We start from the raw sequence: 20,272 nt of genomic DNA on the forward strand, positions 1-20,272 counted from the left end.
GGAATGAAGATCGTTCAAGCGGGACTTCAAAAACTGTAAGTCAATTGTCGGGGGTTAGTGCTAGGTTTTTTTAAGGGTTTTTTGGGTGTGTTTTTTTTTTTAGATTAGGGTTTTGGCAGCAAAAGAGCTAATAGCCCAATGTCCATACAAATGCCCTTTTCAGAGCAATGGGTAGCTTAGGTTTTTTTAGATTTAGTTTTTTATTTTGGGGGGATGGTTGGGTGGTGGGTTTTACTGTTGGGGGGGTCTTTGTATTTTTTTTTACAGGTAAAAGAGCTGTTTAACTTAGGGCAATGCCCTACAAAAGGCCCTTTTAAGGGTCATTAGTAGTTTATTGTAGGCTAGGGGTGTTTTTATTTTGGGTGGGCTTTTTTAGTTTGATAGGGCTACTAGATTAGGTGTAATTCTTTTTTATTTTTAAAATTTCGTTTATTTTTTTCTGTAATTTAGGGTTTGTTATTTTTTGTAATTTAGTCTCTTTTTTTAAATTTTAATATAACGTTAGGGGGGCGTTAGGTTTAGGGGTTACTAGTTTAAATTAGTTTATTGCGATGTGGATGGCTTTCAGTTTAGGGGTTAATACTTTAATTTATTATATTTCGTTGTGGGGCTTTCGGTTTAGGGGTTAATAGGTTATTATAGTGGCGGCAGTGTAGGGCTTAATAACTTTAGTATAGTGGGGGCGATATGGGCGGACAACAGATTAGGGGATAATAATATTTAAATATTGTTTTCGATGCGGGAGGGTGGTGGTTTAGGGGTTAATAAATTTATTATAGTGTTTGCGATGCGGGAGGGCCTCGGTTTAGGGGTTAATAGGTAGTTTATGGATGTTAAGTGCACTTTTTAACACATTAGTTATGATTTTTATGTTACAGCTTTGTAGCGTAAAACTCATAACTACTGAATTTAGTTAGCGGTACGGTACAGATCTTGTTGTTTTAGAGTGTAACGCTCACTTTTTATCCTCCCAGAAAAACTCGTAATGCCAGCGCTATGAGAATCTTATTAAAAAACGTAATTTTTTCGAGTGCGGTACTGACGTTGCATTACAGGCTAAAAGGCTTGCGGTACACCTATACCGACAAGACTTGTAATGGCTGTGGTGCTGGGTTAATGCTGAAAATACCATATTTTCAGCCCTAAGAGCCGTAACGCACAACTCGTAATCTAGCTGTAGGTTTTTTAAGTATAATATACTGGATGTTGGATGTTTACAAATCTTTGAGAAATATATATGTAAATAGTATTAAATTAACGGGAAATTTGATTAACATGAAGCCTGTAAGATGAGTTACTTGTTGTTTAGCAAACTATATCTCATATGTTACAGATTATATATTGCTGCTATAGGACTTGTGCTTTAGTCATGAAATAGTTAATGGTAATTTTTTAATTATGCATATGCCTTTAAATAGACAGGTGCAGATGGGCTTGTTATGCAGTGATCAAGTGCGGTGGTTCCGCATGAAACGCGTCTGATGTTGCTGCTCCGGTCTGTCTTTTTTCTATTTTTGATATATTGTCTGTTACTTACTGTTTTTAAGTGCACCATTAAATACATGTTTTTCCTAAACTCATCGTGGACTTTGTACTTTCGATATTGGATCTTCGGTGAGCCGGAACCTTTCTGTTTGCTACTGTGGGATCTAGTTATTTGGCCTAGATTTGGAGTTTGGCGTCAGCCGTGAAAACCAGCGTTAGAGGCTCCTAACGCTGGTTTTAGGCTACCTCCGGTATTTGGAGTCACTCAAAATAGGGTCTAACGCTCACTTTTCAGCCGAGACTTTTCCATACCGCAGATCCCCTTACGTAAATTGCGTATCCTATCTTTTCAATGGGATTTTTCTAACTCCGGTATTTAGAGTCGTGTCTGAAGTGAGCGTTAGAACTCTAACAACAAAACTCCAGCCGCAGGAAAAAAGTCAGTAGTTAAGAGCTTTCTGGGCTAACGCCGGTTTATAAAGCTCTTAACTACTGTACTCTAAAGTACACTAAAACCCATAAACTACCTATGTACCCCTAAACCGAGGTCCCCCCACATCGCCGACACTCGATTAATTTTTTTTAACCCCTAATCTGCCGACCGCCACGTACGTTATACTTATGTACCCCTAATCTGCTGCCCCTAACACCGCTAACCCCTATATTATATTTATTAACCCCTAACCTGCCCCCCACAACGTCGCAGCCAGCTACCTACAATAATTGACCCCTAATCTGCCGACCGCAAAGCGCCGCCACCTACGTTATACTTATGTACCCCTAATCTGCTGCCCCTAACACCGCCAACCCCTATATTATATTTATTAACCCCTAACCTGCCCCCCACAACGTCGCAGCCAGCTACCTACAATAATTGACCCCTAATCTGCCGACCGCAAAGCGCCGCCACCTACGTTATACTTATGTACCCCTAATCTGCTGCCCCTAACACCGCCGACCCCTATATTATATTTATTAACCCCTAATCTGCCCCCCTCAACGTCGCCTCCACCTGCCTACACTTATTAACCCCTAATCTGCCGAGCGGACCGCACCGCTATTATTATAAAGTTATTAACCCCTAATCCGCCTCACTAACCATATAATAAATATTATTAACCCCTAATCTGCCCTCCCTAACATCGCCGACACCTAGCTTCAAACATTAACCCCTAATCTGCCGACTGGAGCTCACCGCTATTCTAATAAATGTATTAACCCCTAAAGCTAAGTCTAACCCTAACACTAACACCCCCCTAAGTTAAATATAATTTAAATCTAACGAAATAAATTAACTCTTATTAAATAAATTATTCCTATTTAAAGCTAAATATTTACCTGTAAAATAAATCCTAATATAGCTACAATATAAATTATAATTATATTATAGCTATTTTAGGATTAATATTTATTTTACAGGTAACTTTGTATTTATTTTAACCAGGTACAATAGCTATTAAATAGTTAAGAACTATTTAATAGCTAAAATAGTTAAAATAATTACAAAATTACCTGTAAAATAAATCCTAACCTAAGTTACAATTAAACCTAACACTACACTATCAATAAATTAATTAAATAAACTACCTACAATTACCTACAATTAACCTAACACTACACTATCAATAAATTAATTAAATACAATTCCTACAAATAAATACAATTAAATAAACTAGCTAAAGTACAAAAAATAAAAAAGAACTAAGTTACAAAAAATAAAAAAATATTTACAAACATAAGACAAATATTGCAACAATTTTAAACTAATTACACCTACTCTAAGCCCCCTAATAAAATAACAAAGCCCCCCAAAATAAAAAAATGCCCTACCCTATTCTAAATTACTAAAGTTCAAAGCTCTTTTACCTTACCAGCCCTGAACAGGGCCCTTTGCGGGGCATGCCCCAAGAAGTTCAGCTCTTTTGTCTGTAAAAAAAACATACAATACCCAAGCCCCCCAACATTACAACCCACCACCCACATACCCCTAATCTAACCCAAACCCCCCTTAAATAAACCTAACACTAAGCCCCTGAAGATCTTCCTACCTTGTCTTCACCTCACCGGGTTCACCGATCCGTCCAGAAGAGCTCCTCCGATGTCCTGATCCAAGCCCAAGCGGGGGGCTGAAGAGGTCCATGATCCGGCTGAAGTCTTCATCCAAGCGGGGCAGAAGAGGTCTTCCATCCGATTGAAGTCTTCATCCAAGCGGGATCTTCTATGGTCATCCCTCCGGAGCGGAGCGGCAGGATCCTGAAGACCTCCGACTCGGAACATCCATCCTGGCCGACGAATGAACGACGAATGACGGTTCCTTTAAATGATGTCATCCAAGATGGCGTCCCTCGAATTCCGATTGGCTGATAGGATTCTATCAGCCAATCGGAATTAAGGTAGGAATATTCTGATTGGCTGATGGAGTCAGCCAATCAGAATCAAGTTCAATCCGATTGGCTGATCCGATCAGCCAATCAGATTGAGCTCGCATTCTATTGGCTGATCGGAACAGCCAATAGAATGCAAGCTCAATCTGATTGGCTGATTGGATCAGCCAATCGGATTGAACTTGATTCTGATTGGCTGATTCCATCAGCCAATCAGAATATTCCTACCTTAATTCCGATTGGCTGATAGAATCCTATCAGCCAATCGGAATTCGAGGGACTCCATCTTGGATGACGTCGTTTAAAGGAACCGTCATTCGTCGTTCAGTCGTCGGCCAGGATGGATGTTCCGCGTTGGAGGTCTTCAGGATCCTGCCGCTCCGCTCCGGATGGATGACCATAGAAGATCCCGCTTGGATGAAGACTTCAATCGGATGGAAGACCTCTTCTGCCCCGCTTGGATGAAGACTTCAGCCGGATCATGGACCTCTTCAGCCCCCCGCTTGGGCTTGGATCAGGACATCGGAGGAGCTCTTCTGGAAAGATTGGTGAACCCAGTGAGGTGAAGACAAGGTAGGAAGATCTTCAGGGGCTTAGTGTTAGGTTTATTTAAGGGGGGTTTGGGTTAGATTAGGGGTATGTGGGTGGTGGGTTGTAATGTTGTGGGGCTTGGGTATTGTATGTTTTTTTTTACAGGCAAAAGAGCTGAACTTCTTGGGGCATGCCCCGCAAAGGGCCCTGTTCAGGGCTGGTAAGGTAAAAGAGCTTTGAACTTTAGTAATTTAGAATAGGGTAGGGCATTTTTTATTTTGGGGGGCTTTGTTATTTTATTAGGGGGCTTAGAGTAGGTGTAATTAGTTTAAAATTGTTGTAATATTTTTCTTATGTTTGTAAATATTTTTTTATTTTTTGTAACTTAGTTCTTTTTTATTTTTTGTACTTTAGCTAGTTTATTTAATTGTATTTATTTGTAGGAATTGTATTTAATTAATTTATTGATAGTGTAGTGTTAGGTTAATTGTAGGTAATTGTAGGTAGTTTATTTAATTAATTTATTGATAGTGTAGTGTTAGGTTTAATTGTAACTTAGGTTAGGATTTGTTTTACAGGTAATTTTGTAATTATTTTAACTATTTTAGCTATTAAATAGTTCTTAACTATTTAATAGCTATTGTACCTGGTTAAAATAAATACAAAGTTACCTGTAAAATAAATAATAATCCTAAAATAGCTATAATATAATTATAATTTATATTGTAGCTATATTAGGATTTATTTTACAGGTAAGTATTTAGCTTTAAATAGGAATAATTTATTTAATAAGAGTTAATTTATTTCGTTAGCTTTAAATTATATTTAACTTAGGGGGGTGTTAGTGTTAGGGTTAGACTTAGCTTTAGGGGTTAATACATTTATTAGAATAGCGGTGAGCTCCAGTCGGCAGATTAGGGGTTAATGTTTGAAGTTAGGTGTCGGCGATGTTAGGGAGGGCAGATTAGGGGTTAATACTATTTATTATAGGGTTAGTGAGGCGGATTAGGGGTTAATAACTTTATTATAATAATAGCGGTGGGGTCCGGTCGGCAGATTAGAGGTTAATAAGTGTAGGCAGGTGGAGGCGACGTTGTGGGGGGCAGATTAGGGGTTAATAAATATAATATAGGGGTCGGCGATGTTAGGGCAGCAGATTAGGGGTACATAGGGATAATGTAAGTAGCGGCGGTTTACGGAGCGGCAGATTAGGGGTTAATAATAATATGCAGGGGTCAGCGATAGCGGGGGCGGCAGAATAGGGGTTAATAAGTGTAAGGTTAGGGGTGTTTAGACTCGGGGTACATGTTAGAGTGTTAGGTGCAGACGTAGGAAGTGTTTCCGCATAGCAAACAATGGGGCTGCGTTAGGAGCTGAACGCTGCTTTTTTGCAGGTGTTAGGTTTTTTTTCAGCTCAAACAGCTCAATTGTTTCCTATGGGGGAATAGTGCACGATCACGTTTTTGAGGCTGGCCGCTTGCGTAAGCAACTCTGGTATCGAGAGTTGAAGCTGCGTTAAATATGCTCTACGCTCCTTTTTTGGAGCCTAACGCAGCCTTTATGTGGACTCTCAATACCAGAGTTATTTTTATGGTGCGGCCAGAAAAAAGCCGGCGTTAGCTACGCGGGTTGTTACCGACAAAACTCCAAATCTAGGCCTTTATGAGCAAATATATGGAGTAAAAAAATCCCAAAGATTGAAAGCTTCAAGGAAGGGAGATTGCTGGGCAAACGTAAACCTAAGTAGGATCACAGAAACTTAGGGAAATACACTTGTCTTTAGCACTGCTGCAAATACTGCTACTCTAGAGTTCTAAAGAAATGTACACGCCCCCGAGCTTCTATGATTTCTTATAGGTTTATTTTTCAACAAAAAGATTTAAAAAGGACAGAGAAAAACTGATAATAGTAAATCGGAAAGGTTTTTTGTTGTTTTTTTTTTACATTTCATACTTTACCTGAAACATAAAAGTTTATTTAGTGTCCCTTTATTTAAATGCTCATACGATAAATGTTTATTTTCTCCTTAAATAATTCTAACAAAGTGTTTTTCTTCCTCAGGGTTGACCAGAATGCCCCTGTTCTTCTTGAAGATCCAGTGTTAAACCAGATTGCTAACAAGTACAATAAGCTTCCTGCTCAAGTGGCACTGAGATACATTCTGCAGCTTGGGGCGGTTGTCCTGGCAAAAAGTTTCAATCCAACACGCATAAAACTAAATTTCCAGGTAAGAAGCTTGAATAAAAGTCTGGCACATTGCATCATTTTCATAAGAAAATGTCCCATAGTACAGTGTAAATAGTAAGGTCAGATTAATTCCCCTACTCATCGTTTCTTATTTGGTACAATTTAAATTATTATATTAAAAGGACATTAAACATAATATGTACCCCCAACAGGGCCAGATTACAAGAAGAGCACAAAATATTGCTTTTGTGACAGCGATATTTGAGCTCTACTGAGTAATACCAGCGCATGCTAACGTGTGCTGGTATTACAAGTTGACAGCAATGCGAACACGAGCTCGCGTTCGCATTGCCGGGAAGTATTGCGCTCATGAGCGCACGCTTCCATAGGCTCCAATGGGAGCCTCTTTCTGATGCCGTCAGAGATGGCACAGAACCTATGCACAGCAAAGCGGGTAAGTAGCGCAGCAATGGCAGCAATATTACATATATATATGTATATGACTATGTACATATATATTTATGTGTTAATATGTATATATGCACATATTAACACATAAATATATATGTACATAAGCATATACACACACATACATATATATATTTACTGGGAACACACAGTTTCTATAGACCACAATGTAAGGGCACTTCAGTGCCATTTTTTTCTAACACCCCACTCCCGCCAACTTTACACTCAAAATACTGTATTTTTTTTTTTTAAATAAAATACACTACACTGTATTTTGGGGGTATTTGGAGGCATTGGGGGGGGGGGGCATATTTCTAAAATTAACCAGAGATTATGCTTACGGTAGCAATAACCTGCCACTTGAAAACTCTGATAGAGTTAAGCTTTTTGCGCTAGTTGGGTTACATTGTTATTACAAGTTTCAAAAAAACGTATTTTGCGCTAGCGTTTTTGCATTCCCCCATAGAAGTCAATAGAGAAAAAAATTCCCTAAACCGATATGAAAATATAAATATTTAATAATCCAATGTTCTTAACATAACAAAATATGTTCTATTTATTCGTAAATAAATATATCGTTAGCCATCTATGTATCTATATGTTAAAGTCCTTTGGCAGCTTTTTTTTAATAACACCCGAGATCTCATATCTTAAAGCCCTTATAGCTTTTTTGCGCATTATTTTTTTGAATACGTTTTATTAGATGGTGTTGTTATGAGTGTAACTGTACTTTGTAATGTATTTTTTATGTGTTTTCTGACACTTTTTTTTTCGGAAAACTGTTAACCAGAGCTCTGAGATCACGGTAAGGAATGAAACGCAAATCAACTTGTAATATCAGTGCAATTAAAAATGCTTGCGAAAAGACAATATCGCTTGCGTAAAACCGTTTGACCCTCACTTGTAATCTAGCCATTTATGTTTAGATTATCACAATACAGGATTTATGCGACCTGACCCTAAAGGGGACAATCTACTAGGTTTTCTTTATTTAAAATGATAGATAACACCTTTACTACCCATTCCACATATTTGCATAACCAACATGATATAATATTATACTTTATATCTTCTAAGATTGCCTGTTCTAAGCCCCTGCAGACCACCCTTTATCTCTCTTTTTTTTAGTTTTTTACAATCTTGCACTACAGTCAGACAGTGCTACTTCATGTGTGCCATATAGATATCATTGTGCTCACTCTCGTGGAGAATAACAGTTTCACAAGAACTAGCAACGATTAGCTAAAATGCAAGATTGTTAAAAGCTACAAAAGCACTAAAATAAGAGACAGTCTACAGGGACAAAGACCAGGTAAACATAGGGGTAAAAAGTCTATAAATATAACAGTGTTGGTTATGCAAGACTGGGGAATGGGTAATAAAGGGATTATCTATCTTTTTAAACAATAACAATTCTCAAGTAGACTGCTCCTTTTAGTTCAACAAACATATCAAAATCTATCATTATTTGTAGCATGCAATGAAATACAGTTTCTGACTGTACAGGGCAGCTGAGAGTACAAAACACAAATATAATAAGACAGTCAGTGTATTGTATTGATGTACAGTCATCCAGGATTTTGCCTTTTTGAGATATGCACCTACAGTATGTTTCACACATAACCAATCAGGAAATCTTGCCTCGTGGATGAGTTTATCAAGCCAGGAAAATGAGTATGTCAATAATATTTATGGTTGTATTTCTATTTTGTTGAGGATTTCTTGCTTTAATTATTTGCCATTATTTTAAGGTCTTTGACTTTCAGTTATCTCCAGAAGACATGAAATCCCTTGAAGCACAAAACAGAAACCTCCGCTATATGAACTCTTCATTGTAAGTAGCATTATCCAGGTTTAGCAGTATAAAATACATTTAATATTTTTTTTTTTACCCTGATTACTATTTTGCATATTTATTTTGTTAGTTAAAACTTTTTACTGATCAGTGTTCCAGTGGTGCTGAAACAAATAATTTAGAATTCTTTATTGTTCAATAGAACTGTTACAGTATTTTGGGGGGGTTGTCACTCATTTATATTATTTATTCCTCTAGATGGATGGACCACCCCGAATTTCCTTTCCATGATGAATATTAAAGGATCTGAGACTACATTTCTTTGTAGCGATCGGCAAACAGAGTTATAAATACTTTGCTTCTATTATGTTGGATAATTGACAGTTTTGTAACATATTATACAATCTCTTATTTGCTTCATAGTGTTTTGATAACTTTTTGTCAATCCCTTTTTTTGCTAAACAAAATCTGATGGATAGGTTTTATTTGTATCATTTTAATTATCATAGAACCAGGCACTATATAGACATGTGCATGGTGAAAAAATTCGGTTTGGTTCGGATCGATTCGGAATTTTTCGAAGTTCGGTTCGGATCGATTCGAATTCGGAAAATTCTGAATCGATTCATTTCGGATTCATTCGGATTCGAAGAAATTCGGTTCGATTCGGTTCGGAAATTCGGCATTTCGGTAAATGTTAGGTGGGATTAGACTAGTATTATACTGTATATTAGGTGTTAACCTAACATACTGTACAATACTAGTGTAATCCAATGGCCATCCCGAATTTACGAATCGATTCAAACTAATTCGGTTCGATTCGGAAAATTCGGCAGAATTTTAATTTGGAAATTCGGTTCGATCCGAATCGCCGAATTTGCTGAATTTTCCGAATTTCCGAATCGAACCAAACCGAATCGCACATATCTACTATATACATGAAAGCCCAACTTTTTCTTTCAGGATTCAGATAGAATATACAATTGTAAAGAACTTTATAATTTACTTCTATAATCTAACTTGTTTTGCTCTCTTGGCATCCTTTGTTGAAAAGCATACATAGGTAGGTTTAGGAGAAGCAGTGAACTACTGGGGGCTACTTTCTGATTGATGGTTGCCTATATATGAATTTTGTGATTGTCTCAACTAAAATGTGTTCAGCTAGCTCCCAGTAGTGCAGTGACACTCCTTCAACAAAGGATAAAAAGATAATGAAACAAATGTGATAATAGAAGTAAACTGTAAAGTTGCTTAAAACTTCATGCTTAAAGGGACATGAACCCCAAAAATGTTCTTTCATGATTCAGATAGAGAATACAATTTTAAACAACTTTCTGATTTACTTCTATTATCTAATTTGTTTCATTCTCTTGGTATCATTTGTTGAAGGATCAGCAATGTACTACTGGTTTCTAACTGAACACATTGGTGAGCCAATAACAATCGTTATATATCAGCAGCCACCAATCAGCAGCTAAAACCTAGGTTCCCTGCTGTTCCTGAGCTTACCTAGATAAGCCTTTCAGCAAAGGATAACAAGAGAAGGAAGCACATTAAATAATAGAAGTAAAATGGAAAGTTGTTTAAAATTGTATTCTCTATCTGAATCATGATAGAATTTTTTTTGGATTTTATGTCCCTTTAACCCCTTAATGACCACAACACTTTTCCATTTTCTGTCCGTTTGGGACCAAGGCTATTTTTACATTTTTGCGGTGTTTGTGTTTAGCTGTAATTTTCCTCTTACTCATTTACTGTACCCACACATATTATATACAATGTTTCTCGCCATTAAATGGACTTTCTAAAGATACCATTTTAAGGAAAAAATAGAAAAAAAAACACACTTTTTCTAACTTTGACCCCCAAAATCTGTTACACATCTACAGCCACTAAAAAACACCCATGCTAAATAGTTTCTAAATTTTCTCCTGAGTTTAGAAATACCCAATGTTTACACGTTCTTTGCTTTTTTTGCAAGTTATAGGGCAATAAATACAAGTAGCACTTTGCTATTTCCAAACCATTATTTTTCAAAATTAGCGCTATTTACATTGGGACACTGATATCTTTCAGTAATCCCTGAATATCCCTTGACATGTATATATTTTTTTTAGAAGACATCCCAAAGTATTGATCTAGGCCCATTTTGGTATATTTCATGCCACCATTTCACCGCCAAATGCAATCAAATAAAAAAAAAATCGTTCACTTTTTCACATTTTTTTTCACAAACTTTAGGTTTCTCACTGAAATTATTTACAAATAACTTGGGCAATTATAGCATAAATGGTTGTAAATGCTTCTCTGGGATCCCCTTTGTTCAGAAATAGCAGACATTTATTGCTTTGGCGTTGCTTTTTGGTAATTAGAAGGCAGCTAAATGCCACTGCGCACCACACGTGTATTATCCCCAGCAGTGAAAGGGTTAATTAAGGAGCATGTAGGGAGCTTCTAGGGTTAATTTTAGCTTTAGTGTAGTGTAGTAGACAACCCAAAGTATTGATATAGGCCCATTTTGGTATATTTCATGCCACCATTTTACCGCCAAATGCGATCAAATAAAAAAAAAAGGTTCACCTTTTCACAAACTTTTTCACAAACTTTAGGCTTCTCACTGAAATTATTTACAAACAGCTTGTGCAATTATGGCACAGATGGCTGTAAATGCTTCTCTGGGATCCCCTTTGTTCAGAAATAGCAGACATATATGGCTTTGGCTTTGATTTTTGGTAATTAGAAGGCCGCTAAATGCCGCTGCGCACCACACGTGTATTATGCCCAGCAGTGAAGGGGTTAATTAAGTAGCTTGTAGGGAGCTTGCAGGCTTAATTTTAGCTTTAGTGCAGAGATCAGCCTCCCACCTGACACATCAGACCCCCTGATCCCTCCCAAACAGCTCTCTTCCCTTCCCCACCCCACAATTGTCCTGCCATCTACTAGTCTGCCAGTACTAAAATAAAAGGTATCTTAATTTTTTTTTAAAAAATAGTTTTAGCATATTTACATATGCTGCTGTGTAGGATCCCCCTTAGCCCCCAACCTCTCTGATCCCCCCAAACAGCTCTCTAACCCTCCCCCTCTGCCTTATTGTGCGCCATCTTGGGTACTGGCAGCTGTCTGCCAGTACCCAGTTTACCAAAAAATGTTTTTTTTTCCTTTTATTTTTTTTTATGTAGTGTAGCTTCCCCCCCAAAGACCAATCCCCCACCCCCTCTCAGATCCCTTAGATCCTTTTTTTTAAATTAAATTATTACTCCACTCTAGCCCACTTTTGTATAACAAATTTGCTGTAGTGTAGCCATTCCCACCCGCTCCTGAACTGTGCACGCGCCCGCCCCGACACCCCGTGCACGCCCCCGGCGATCCCGCACACTATCCCGCCCCCCTCTTGCATCATCAGATGCATCGATGGCCACCACCCACCGCCTCCCAGACCGGCTCCCACACACCAACGATACGGGCCATCGATGTCCGGTGTAGAGAGGGCCAGAGAGTGTCTCTCTCTGCATTAGATGGCCAAGGAAGGTTATTGCAGGGATGCCTCTACATCGAGGCATCCCTGCAATACCCGGAAAGCAGCTGAAAGCGAGCAGGTTCGCTTCAACCGCTTTCCAGACTGATGATGTACAGGCTACGTCCTCGGTCGTTAACTGTATTTTTTTAGAGGACGTACTCTGCACGTTGTCGGATGTTAATGGGGTTAATATAAATCATGAAGAAAAATGTTGGGTTTCATGTGTCGTTAACTATACTGTTTAAAATCCCACCTAGGTTGTTCATGGTGATTATTAGTCTGTATTGTGGTACCACAATACAGATTAATAATCACCATGGACAATTATATTTAACAGTTTAACCTAGGTGGGAGATAATTTCATTTAGCCTGCATTGTTGCTCTGATACCTTTGATATAATTCAACCAGAGTTACCAATCCGCAGTTGCTCTTTAACTATCATTACGAAGGTTACAGCAGCTATATTAAGCTATTTCAATCAGCACTTGTCTGATTAAATGATAGGCTCCTAAGAGTGTTTTTAACATGGCACTTTTCCTATTTTATTTTGTGTGTATTTGAATTAATAAAAGTTATATTTTAATTTCATGAGTTGAACCTTTCACTGGAGATTCAGTTCGCTCCGTTTGTTTATTTTTAGCTTTACTAGCTATAAAGTAAAATCAATTAACTATTTGATACCCTCCATTAACCCCTTGACTGCTACTTGTGTAGTATTTCTTTCAAAAGTTGGTTTACCTCTCTTGAATATTCTTGTGAATTGAACCCACTACATAGCACCTACATACCCATAATTCAATTTAATATAAGTTGATCTATATTTTGGGGACACATAAAGGGGATTTTGGGGTCAACCATCAATCAACGTAGTGCCATTGGTGCCTCCCTTGTCCTTCAAGGGCACACAATGTACCCTACCTAAAATGGTATCTTCTGCTCTAACCAAAGCCAAACATATGCCCTGTCCCATATATTAAAAATTAGCTGTTATTTTATCCATTCAGTTAATGGACAAATCATTGATTTTTTTTTTTATGATTTTTTTTATTTTTATTAATATAAATTTTTATTTTAGACAAAAGGTGCAATAACAATACAATCAATAATTTTCAACAGTCATTGTACATGGGTGGAACACAATATCAGCCTAATAAACAGCATGACAGATTAGGCAGTTCTTTATGTTACAAGCACAGGTCAAGTTAAGTATTCCTACCATAGGCTGTCTACCAACCCATCAGAAAATGATATTGTTGAACACCTGACAAGTCAAGTAAATTCTCTTTGATAAGGAGACGGATATGGCGAGTATCGCCATCTCTAGTTACACCAGCAGATCCATATTGGTTGCATTTGTACAAAAATAGAAATAAACATGAGCAGAACACAAACACATACAAATACAAATACAAACGGGCATTATATTAATACTTCCTTCAGAAATAAAGTACACTTGCAGGGGAAGGGAGTTATATACGGGGAAGAGGTAAATATGAAAGTAAGGCAGGGGAGGGGTGGAGGGAAGTGTGGTGGGACGGAAGGGGGGGTAAGGGAGGGGGATCATTAGTAGGAGGGGGAGAGAGAAATTCAAACTAACCCAGGGCCCCCCTTAAGGACACGGCGGGGTCTTCTGGTCGGGGTCTAACGCCTGTTACTGGGGTTATTTACTATAGTGTTGCTAGCCTCTGCACTTCCTATTATTATCGGTGATTTGTAGAGCGCCAACAGATTCCGCAGCGCTATAAACAAAGGCGGAGTACAACAAACAATTATAGGGTAGAGGGCCCTGCCAAGAGTTGCACTGTTGTAGTCAGCTCTTAAGAAGGTGATCTACAAACCGCTGGGTTTTAGGCTTACATGCTAAGAGGGTTCAGGGGATTGCAGTGGAGGAGAGGAACTGGTATTAGGAAAGGTTAGCGTAGGTTGTATGCGTCCCTGAACAGTAGAGTCTTTAGGGAGCACTTGAAGCTTTTAAAACTAGAAGAGAGTCTTGTGGAGCGAGGCAGAGAGTTCCACAAGATGGGAGCCAGTCTGGAGAAGTCCTGTAAACGGTGGTGTGGGAGATCAAACTTGGTCCCCATTTCATGGTGTTAGAGTAGGCAGTCACCAATGTAGAAATCTCCAACTGTGGAGATCTCCAATTGTCTCCATTTATTTATTCTCACATTAGGGAGGCCTTGAAGAAGGGGAATAGTGGGATGGATAGGAGAGGGATGAGGAGCGATCAGTAAATTATGTCGCAATTTATACCACAGCGACTGACATCCTTTAACCAATTGGTTAGAAATGATGAACAGTGAAGTTAGGTGTGGGGGGAACCATAGTAGATCAGAAAGGTCCATATAAGCCGTGAGAGAAGCTTGTTCCAGCTCTCTCCACCTCGTGGGTGGAAGATCTCGCCCCCATGCTGAAACATGGCAAATCATTGCAGCCTTGTAGTACAAGCAGACATTTGGATGGCTCAAGCCTCCTCGCTCTAGAGGGGACTGCAATATAGCCGCGACCCTAGGTTTCTTATTATTCCAGACGTAGGCATTAAAGAGAGCTTGGAAGCTCTGCAGTAACCTCGCTGGCCGAGAGTGGGATACACCTCATGATATTCATCAATTTGGGGAGAATCATCATCTAGGGCTGCAATTCTACCCATCCAGGAAATTTCATCATACTTTTTAGATTTCAGGGTTCTGTCTACCTCTTTTAGCAGAGCATGGTAATTCTCCTGGAGGACAGTATCCCCCAGATGGCATATCCCCTTAGTCGACCACTTGAAGGAATACTTTTTCCTGAGGACCCGCTGTTCCATTTGATCAACATGTATCATATAGGCTTCTGTTTTGGCAACATTAATTTTGTAGTTCAAGATCTCACTAAAAGAGTCTATTAGGGTCATTAGAGGAGGAAGTGAAAGAGTTGAGTCAACAATGAATAGGGTGAGATCATCCGCAAATAACGCCAACTTCTGGAGCGAGTCATGCATCAAGAGGCCCTGGATCTGGTTATCCTTCCTAATTGCCTCTGCCAGCGGCTCTATAACAAGTGCAAAGAGGAGCAGGGACAGGGGACACCCCTGTCTGGTTCCATTGCCTATTCAAATTCTAGGGGAACAAAAACCAAGTCCCTTGACCACCACAGTCGGGGAAGTATATAATGCCTCAACCGCTTTACAAAAGGAGCACGGGATTCCAAAACCTCTCAGGGTTTCAAACATATACTCCCATCTCACCCTATCAAACCTTTTCAGCATCCAACGACAGGGTGAGAAGGAGCAGTCCCATATCAAACGCTTCCATAAACATGTTCAGTAATCTGCAGGTATTGTCAGTACCCTGCCTTCCCTGCACAAATCCCACCTGGTCCAAGTGAATTATAGAGGGTAAATGTCGTCCCAGCCTGGCCGCAAGAATTTTTGCGCAGATCTTAACATCAACGTTAATTAGGGAGATAGGTCGATAACTCCCACACTCCAGGGTCCTTCCCCTCTTTAGGAATGGTCAAGATTTTAGCTTCCAAGAATTCTTGGAGAAGGCTACCTTCCTTAGCTACTCCACTATACAGTCGAAGAAGCAACGGGGATAACAGTGGGGCAAGAGTTCGGTAAAATAACGCTGTGAAGCCATCTGGGCCCGGGGCTTTATGAGGCTTTAGGGCTAGAATAGCTGCTTTTACTTCCTCAAGAGTAAAAGGACTCTCCAAATCGTCTACGGAGTCCTTGCTTAAGGTCAGTAGTTGCAAATTCACTAGGAACCACCTCACCATCTCTCTACTTGGTATCGGCCTGTTGGGACTATTATCTAGGCCATAAAGGAAAATAGTATTCAGAAAACGCCTTACCTATCTCCTTGGGCGAGCGTACTATTCCCTGAGTCAATTTAATAGCTGAGATCCTGCTTTGCGCAGCTCGGTTTCTAAGCTTGCAAGCTAATAGTCTATCTGCCTTATTCCCTTTGCAGTAATAGAGCTGCTTAAGCCTGAATAGATTATTCTGTACTTTTAGGAGCTCCCGTTTATTGATTTCAGTTCTAATGCAACCCACCTGAGAAGCAAGGGTGAGGTCAGGAATCCTTTTATTTGCTAGCTCCAGTCATCTAAGATCTGCATGTAACTTTGCAAGGGAGACCCTATTATTAGCCTTCCATTGGGCACTTTTTTTAAGAAGTGGCCTCTTAGATAAGCTTTGAGGGCGGCCCACACTATTTCAAGGCTCGTATCTCCTGTGTCATTGAGTCTCAAAAAGTCAAGTATAATTTCTGTTAGTTGAGGAACCTCAATATCAGCAAGATACTGATCTGGGAGTTTCCAGAATGACCTACAGTCAGGGGCTGTAGAAGCGAGAAGTTAGCGCTAACCGAGACCAAGGGCAAAGTCTAATTTGCGGTGTATTAAATTTGTCAAGAGCCCAGGAGTCACATAACAGATAATCTATCCGTGCATAGGAGTTGTGTGGTTTTGAGTGGTGTGTATAGGCTCATTCAGTCGGGGCTAAGCACCTCCATATATCAAACAATCCATACTGGAACATAAGCTAACGAAAAGCGTTAGATTGTGTAGTTACATTACGGTCAATTGGGTGTGTTTCCATTGTTTTTTTGTCTAGCACTGAATACCACACTAGATTTAAATCCCCCCCCCATCAGCACATGACCCCTCTTGAGTTCATCTAGTCTATTCACAAACTTCAGTAAGAAGGGGATTTGTTTCATGTTAGGAGTATAGATGGAAGCCAGCATACAAAGAATCCCATTTAGGGTGCAAATCATGATGAGGTATCTACCCTCTGGGTCCTGCTCCACATGGTCGATCCTGCAGCAAACATCTCTGTGTATCAAGATGGCTACACCTTTCTTTTTTCTCGTAAAAGAGGCTGTTTCACAGATCGGGTAGAAAGTCGAGCCTCGGGGTTGTCTAGATTCTCTCTCCCAATGAGTCTCCTGTAAGAATACCAAGTGTAATCTATGTGCGAGCAAATAATTGTATAGGAGACTTCTTTTAGTGGGGGATTTAAGTCCCTGAGCATTCAGGGTGGCTACCGCCACAGGGGCCATATGTCTAAGGAACCACCGTATCCAGAAGAACACTACTTCCGGGTGGGGAGCTAGGGCGCAGGGGGAGTAGCAACAGATAAGAGGGAGGCTGAGCAGGCAAGCAGGGAGGCGTTGTTAGGGGAAAAGGAAGGAAGGGGAAGGGATGCAAGTGAGTACTATAGTTTCGCGTTGGGGGAATGTCCCACTAGACCCAACTGCCCGTTCTATCTTAACAAATACAAATCTTTCTAGAGCTGTCTAGTGTACAGAGAAGTGTATAATAAACACTATCACAATGAGTGGACTCTCTAATGTTGTCGAGAGAACACAACTATATAAGTGTGGCGGGGGAGAGGCCGGCATAGGAAGCCTAGCCCCAGTCAGCAATTCTGAAACGCGCTACAGTTTACCTCTTTATACATAGGATCCTAGCACATTTTGTCTTATATTAAGCAATAAGTTCATATCTTCCCCATCAATTCTACCCAGATGTCTGTGGTTAAACCAAATCCTCCACCTCTGGATACGGGTTAGATTAAGAAAATGACAATCTAAAGCAGTGATTTAGCATCCCACTGACATAGGAGGGAGCAGGTGAAGATACCTGACATGGTCTACTCTTGGTAAAATACCCACCTGAGCTGTCTTGACCTATCCATTTGTGTAGGAGGTGAGGTTAAGTCAATATCATATGCATCTGGAGGTTCTATCTCGTCAACATGAGCCTACTTTAAACATTCAACACAATAGGCAGGTATCATGAAACAGTCTAATTAATCATAACAACAATATTGGATGACCACTCCCTCGGTGTACCCTTTTGAACGGTAAGGTTATGGCGCACCTCAGAGTGCATTAATAATGGTAAACTAGATGGTTTTATGTTGCTAGTGGCCAGTTACTATTGCAGATACACTAATTGTAAGGAGGGCTACCGGTAATGAAGGAGGGAAGGACAGTTGTAGCAGTCCTCAATCTCGTGAGCTCTCTAATGGTTAAGGCACTATAATCAAAGTAAAGACATATACTTATAGGGATGCTGAGCAGACCACCTCTAAAATACTATTCTCAAAGGGTATAGTTTCTGTCTGTTTTAATTACTCTTTATGAATCCACTGGACCTCCGATTAACTTAAATTGTTCTATAAAACCGTAGGGGGTCGTCATCAGATACCAGTATAATGACAGGAAGATATATGAACTCTATCATCACTTTTTATCAAGGCAAGAACCTAAACAAGGCAATAACATTTAAATATCAATGTAAAGAAGGAAACTCAGAGAGGAAAGACGAAAACAGAAAGAAAGAGAAAAAGAGAGAAAGGAGTAACAAATAAACATATGCATGAAGAACACATTAAGTAAACTGGAACAGTCTCACCCATCTTCCTGAACGCATGGTACAGAGGGATCAGTCTCTCAGAGTAAGAATTGTCTCTCAACCTGCAGTCCAAAATAGGGAGAGACAACCAACAGTCCACTGTTCAATATCTCAGCTACTAGAGTCTCGCACAGCAAAGTTCTTATCCTGTAGCAACAGGTTTCCTCTGGTTGCTTCTAGAAGGGGACGCCACTCCAGGGCCGAAGCCCTCAGACCCCCCTCAGCCTCTACCCTATGTCTGGTCTCAGTTGAATCTTGTGGTAGAAATCCCCATCTTTGCAGTAACTCTCGAGCTTGTTGTGGAGAATAAGCTACGAACTGTTGTCCTTCTTTGTTGATGTACAGCTTAACAGGGAACCCCCATCTATACTTTATGGCTTTGTCCCTCAGAACTTTGGTGAAGGGCTGGTAATGTTGACGTAGCTGGAGGGTGTATGGGAGAGGTCCTGATAGATCTGTATCTCGGTATACTGCTCTGGGAGTGTCTTATCACCTGCCAAAGTCTTCAGTAACCTTTCACAAAAGGTATAATAATGTAGTCGGGCTATAACATCTCTGGGTCTGTCTCCTTCCACTGCTTGTGGTCTCAGGGCTCTGTGTGCTCTATCAATTAACATTTCCTTCTCAATTCCAGAGCCTAGGACGGTCACAAACATTTCCTGCAGGTATTTTTCTAGATCCTGAGGGAGGACAGTTTCAGGAATACCTTTTACCCTAATATTAATGCGGCGGGTTCTATCCTCCAGTTCTGCAAGTTTAACTTCTAAGTCTGTAATTTGTTCCACCAGCCCTTGTGAATAGCTGAGCAAGTTGGAATGATCAACCATCAAGTCTTCTTGCTTATGCTCCAGAGCATCAGTCCTCTCTCCAATTGTCGCTATATATCTCTTCAGGTCCGCATGGCCCTTTTCGAATTTGTTAGAGAGGGAGTCATGATGTGTAGCTAAGAGCGATTTGATAGAGTCCATCAAATTATTATTGGCAGCAGTGTCTTTATGGGGCAGATGACCAGTAGATTGAGTTAATGCCGCTCTAATATGCGTTTCATTGAGGCTACTTGTATCTGAGGCCTCATCCTCTGAGCCAGTTTGTTGAAATGATCAACCACTGTTCTTTTTGGGGTAGTATGAGGCTTTTTTTTCTTTGAAATGTTTGGGGCATTTTGTGTTTCGGCATATGCAATGACATATAGTGAGTAAAAATATAGCACTATGGAGAAGACCTTTATTAAGCTGACTGGGGCTTTGGCACTATGATACTATTCACATATTCATAGCCAATTCATGCCCAGATCAAAATCAGAGTTATAGCAAGTTTCCGTCTGGGTCACTCTTTTTTAGGGAGCCATATATCTATAGCTTTGTTTACCTTCCTATCCAGAATCGCCAATGCTTAAGCTGACCAAACTAAGGAGTTTTGCGTTTAGCCTTGCCACAAGTAGATCTTTGTCCAGACACTAGGTCCCTCCTCTAGGTAGTTGCCCCCTAAGGGTGATGTGGGAG

The 20,272-nt window shown here is 39.8% G+C and overlaps 1 protein-coding gene across 1 annotated transcript in view; it reads left to right on the forward strand.

Moving 5' to 3' along the window:
• LOC128644557 (aldo-keto reductase family 1 member C23-like protein) overlaps positions 1-9,151 on the forward strand; it is a 35,976-nt gene extending 26,825 nt beyond the window's left edge. The window contains exons 7-9 of the mRNA XM_053697131.1: positions 6,462-6,627; positions 8,807-8,889; positions 9,109-9,151. Coding sequence (XP_053553106.1) covers positions 6,462-6,627; positions 8,807-8,889; positions 9,109-9,151 — 292 coding nt within the window. The remainder of the gene's footprint in view (positions 1-6,461; positions 6,628-8,806; positions 8,890-9,108) is intronic.
• Positions 9,152-20,272: the final 11,121 nt, after the last annotated feature.

Source organism: Bombina bombina, unplaced genomic scaffold (assembly GCF_027579735.1).
Source record: "Bombina bombina isolate aBomBom1 unplaced genomic scaffold, aBomBom1.pri scaffold_1808, whole genome shotgun sequence".
In the NCBI taxonomy this organism is placed as follows: Eukaryota; Metazoa; Chordata; class Amphibia; order Anura; family Bombinatoridae; genus Bombina; species Bombina bombina.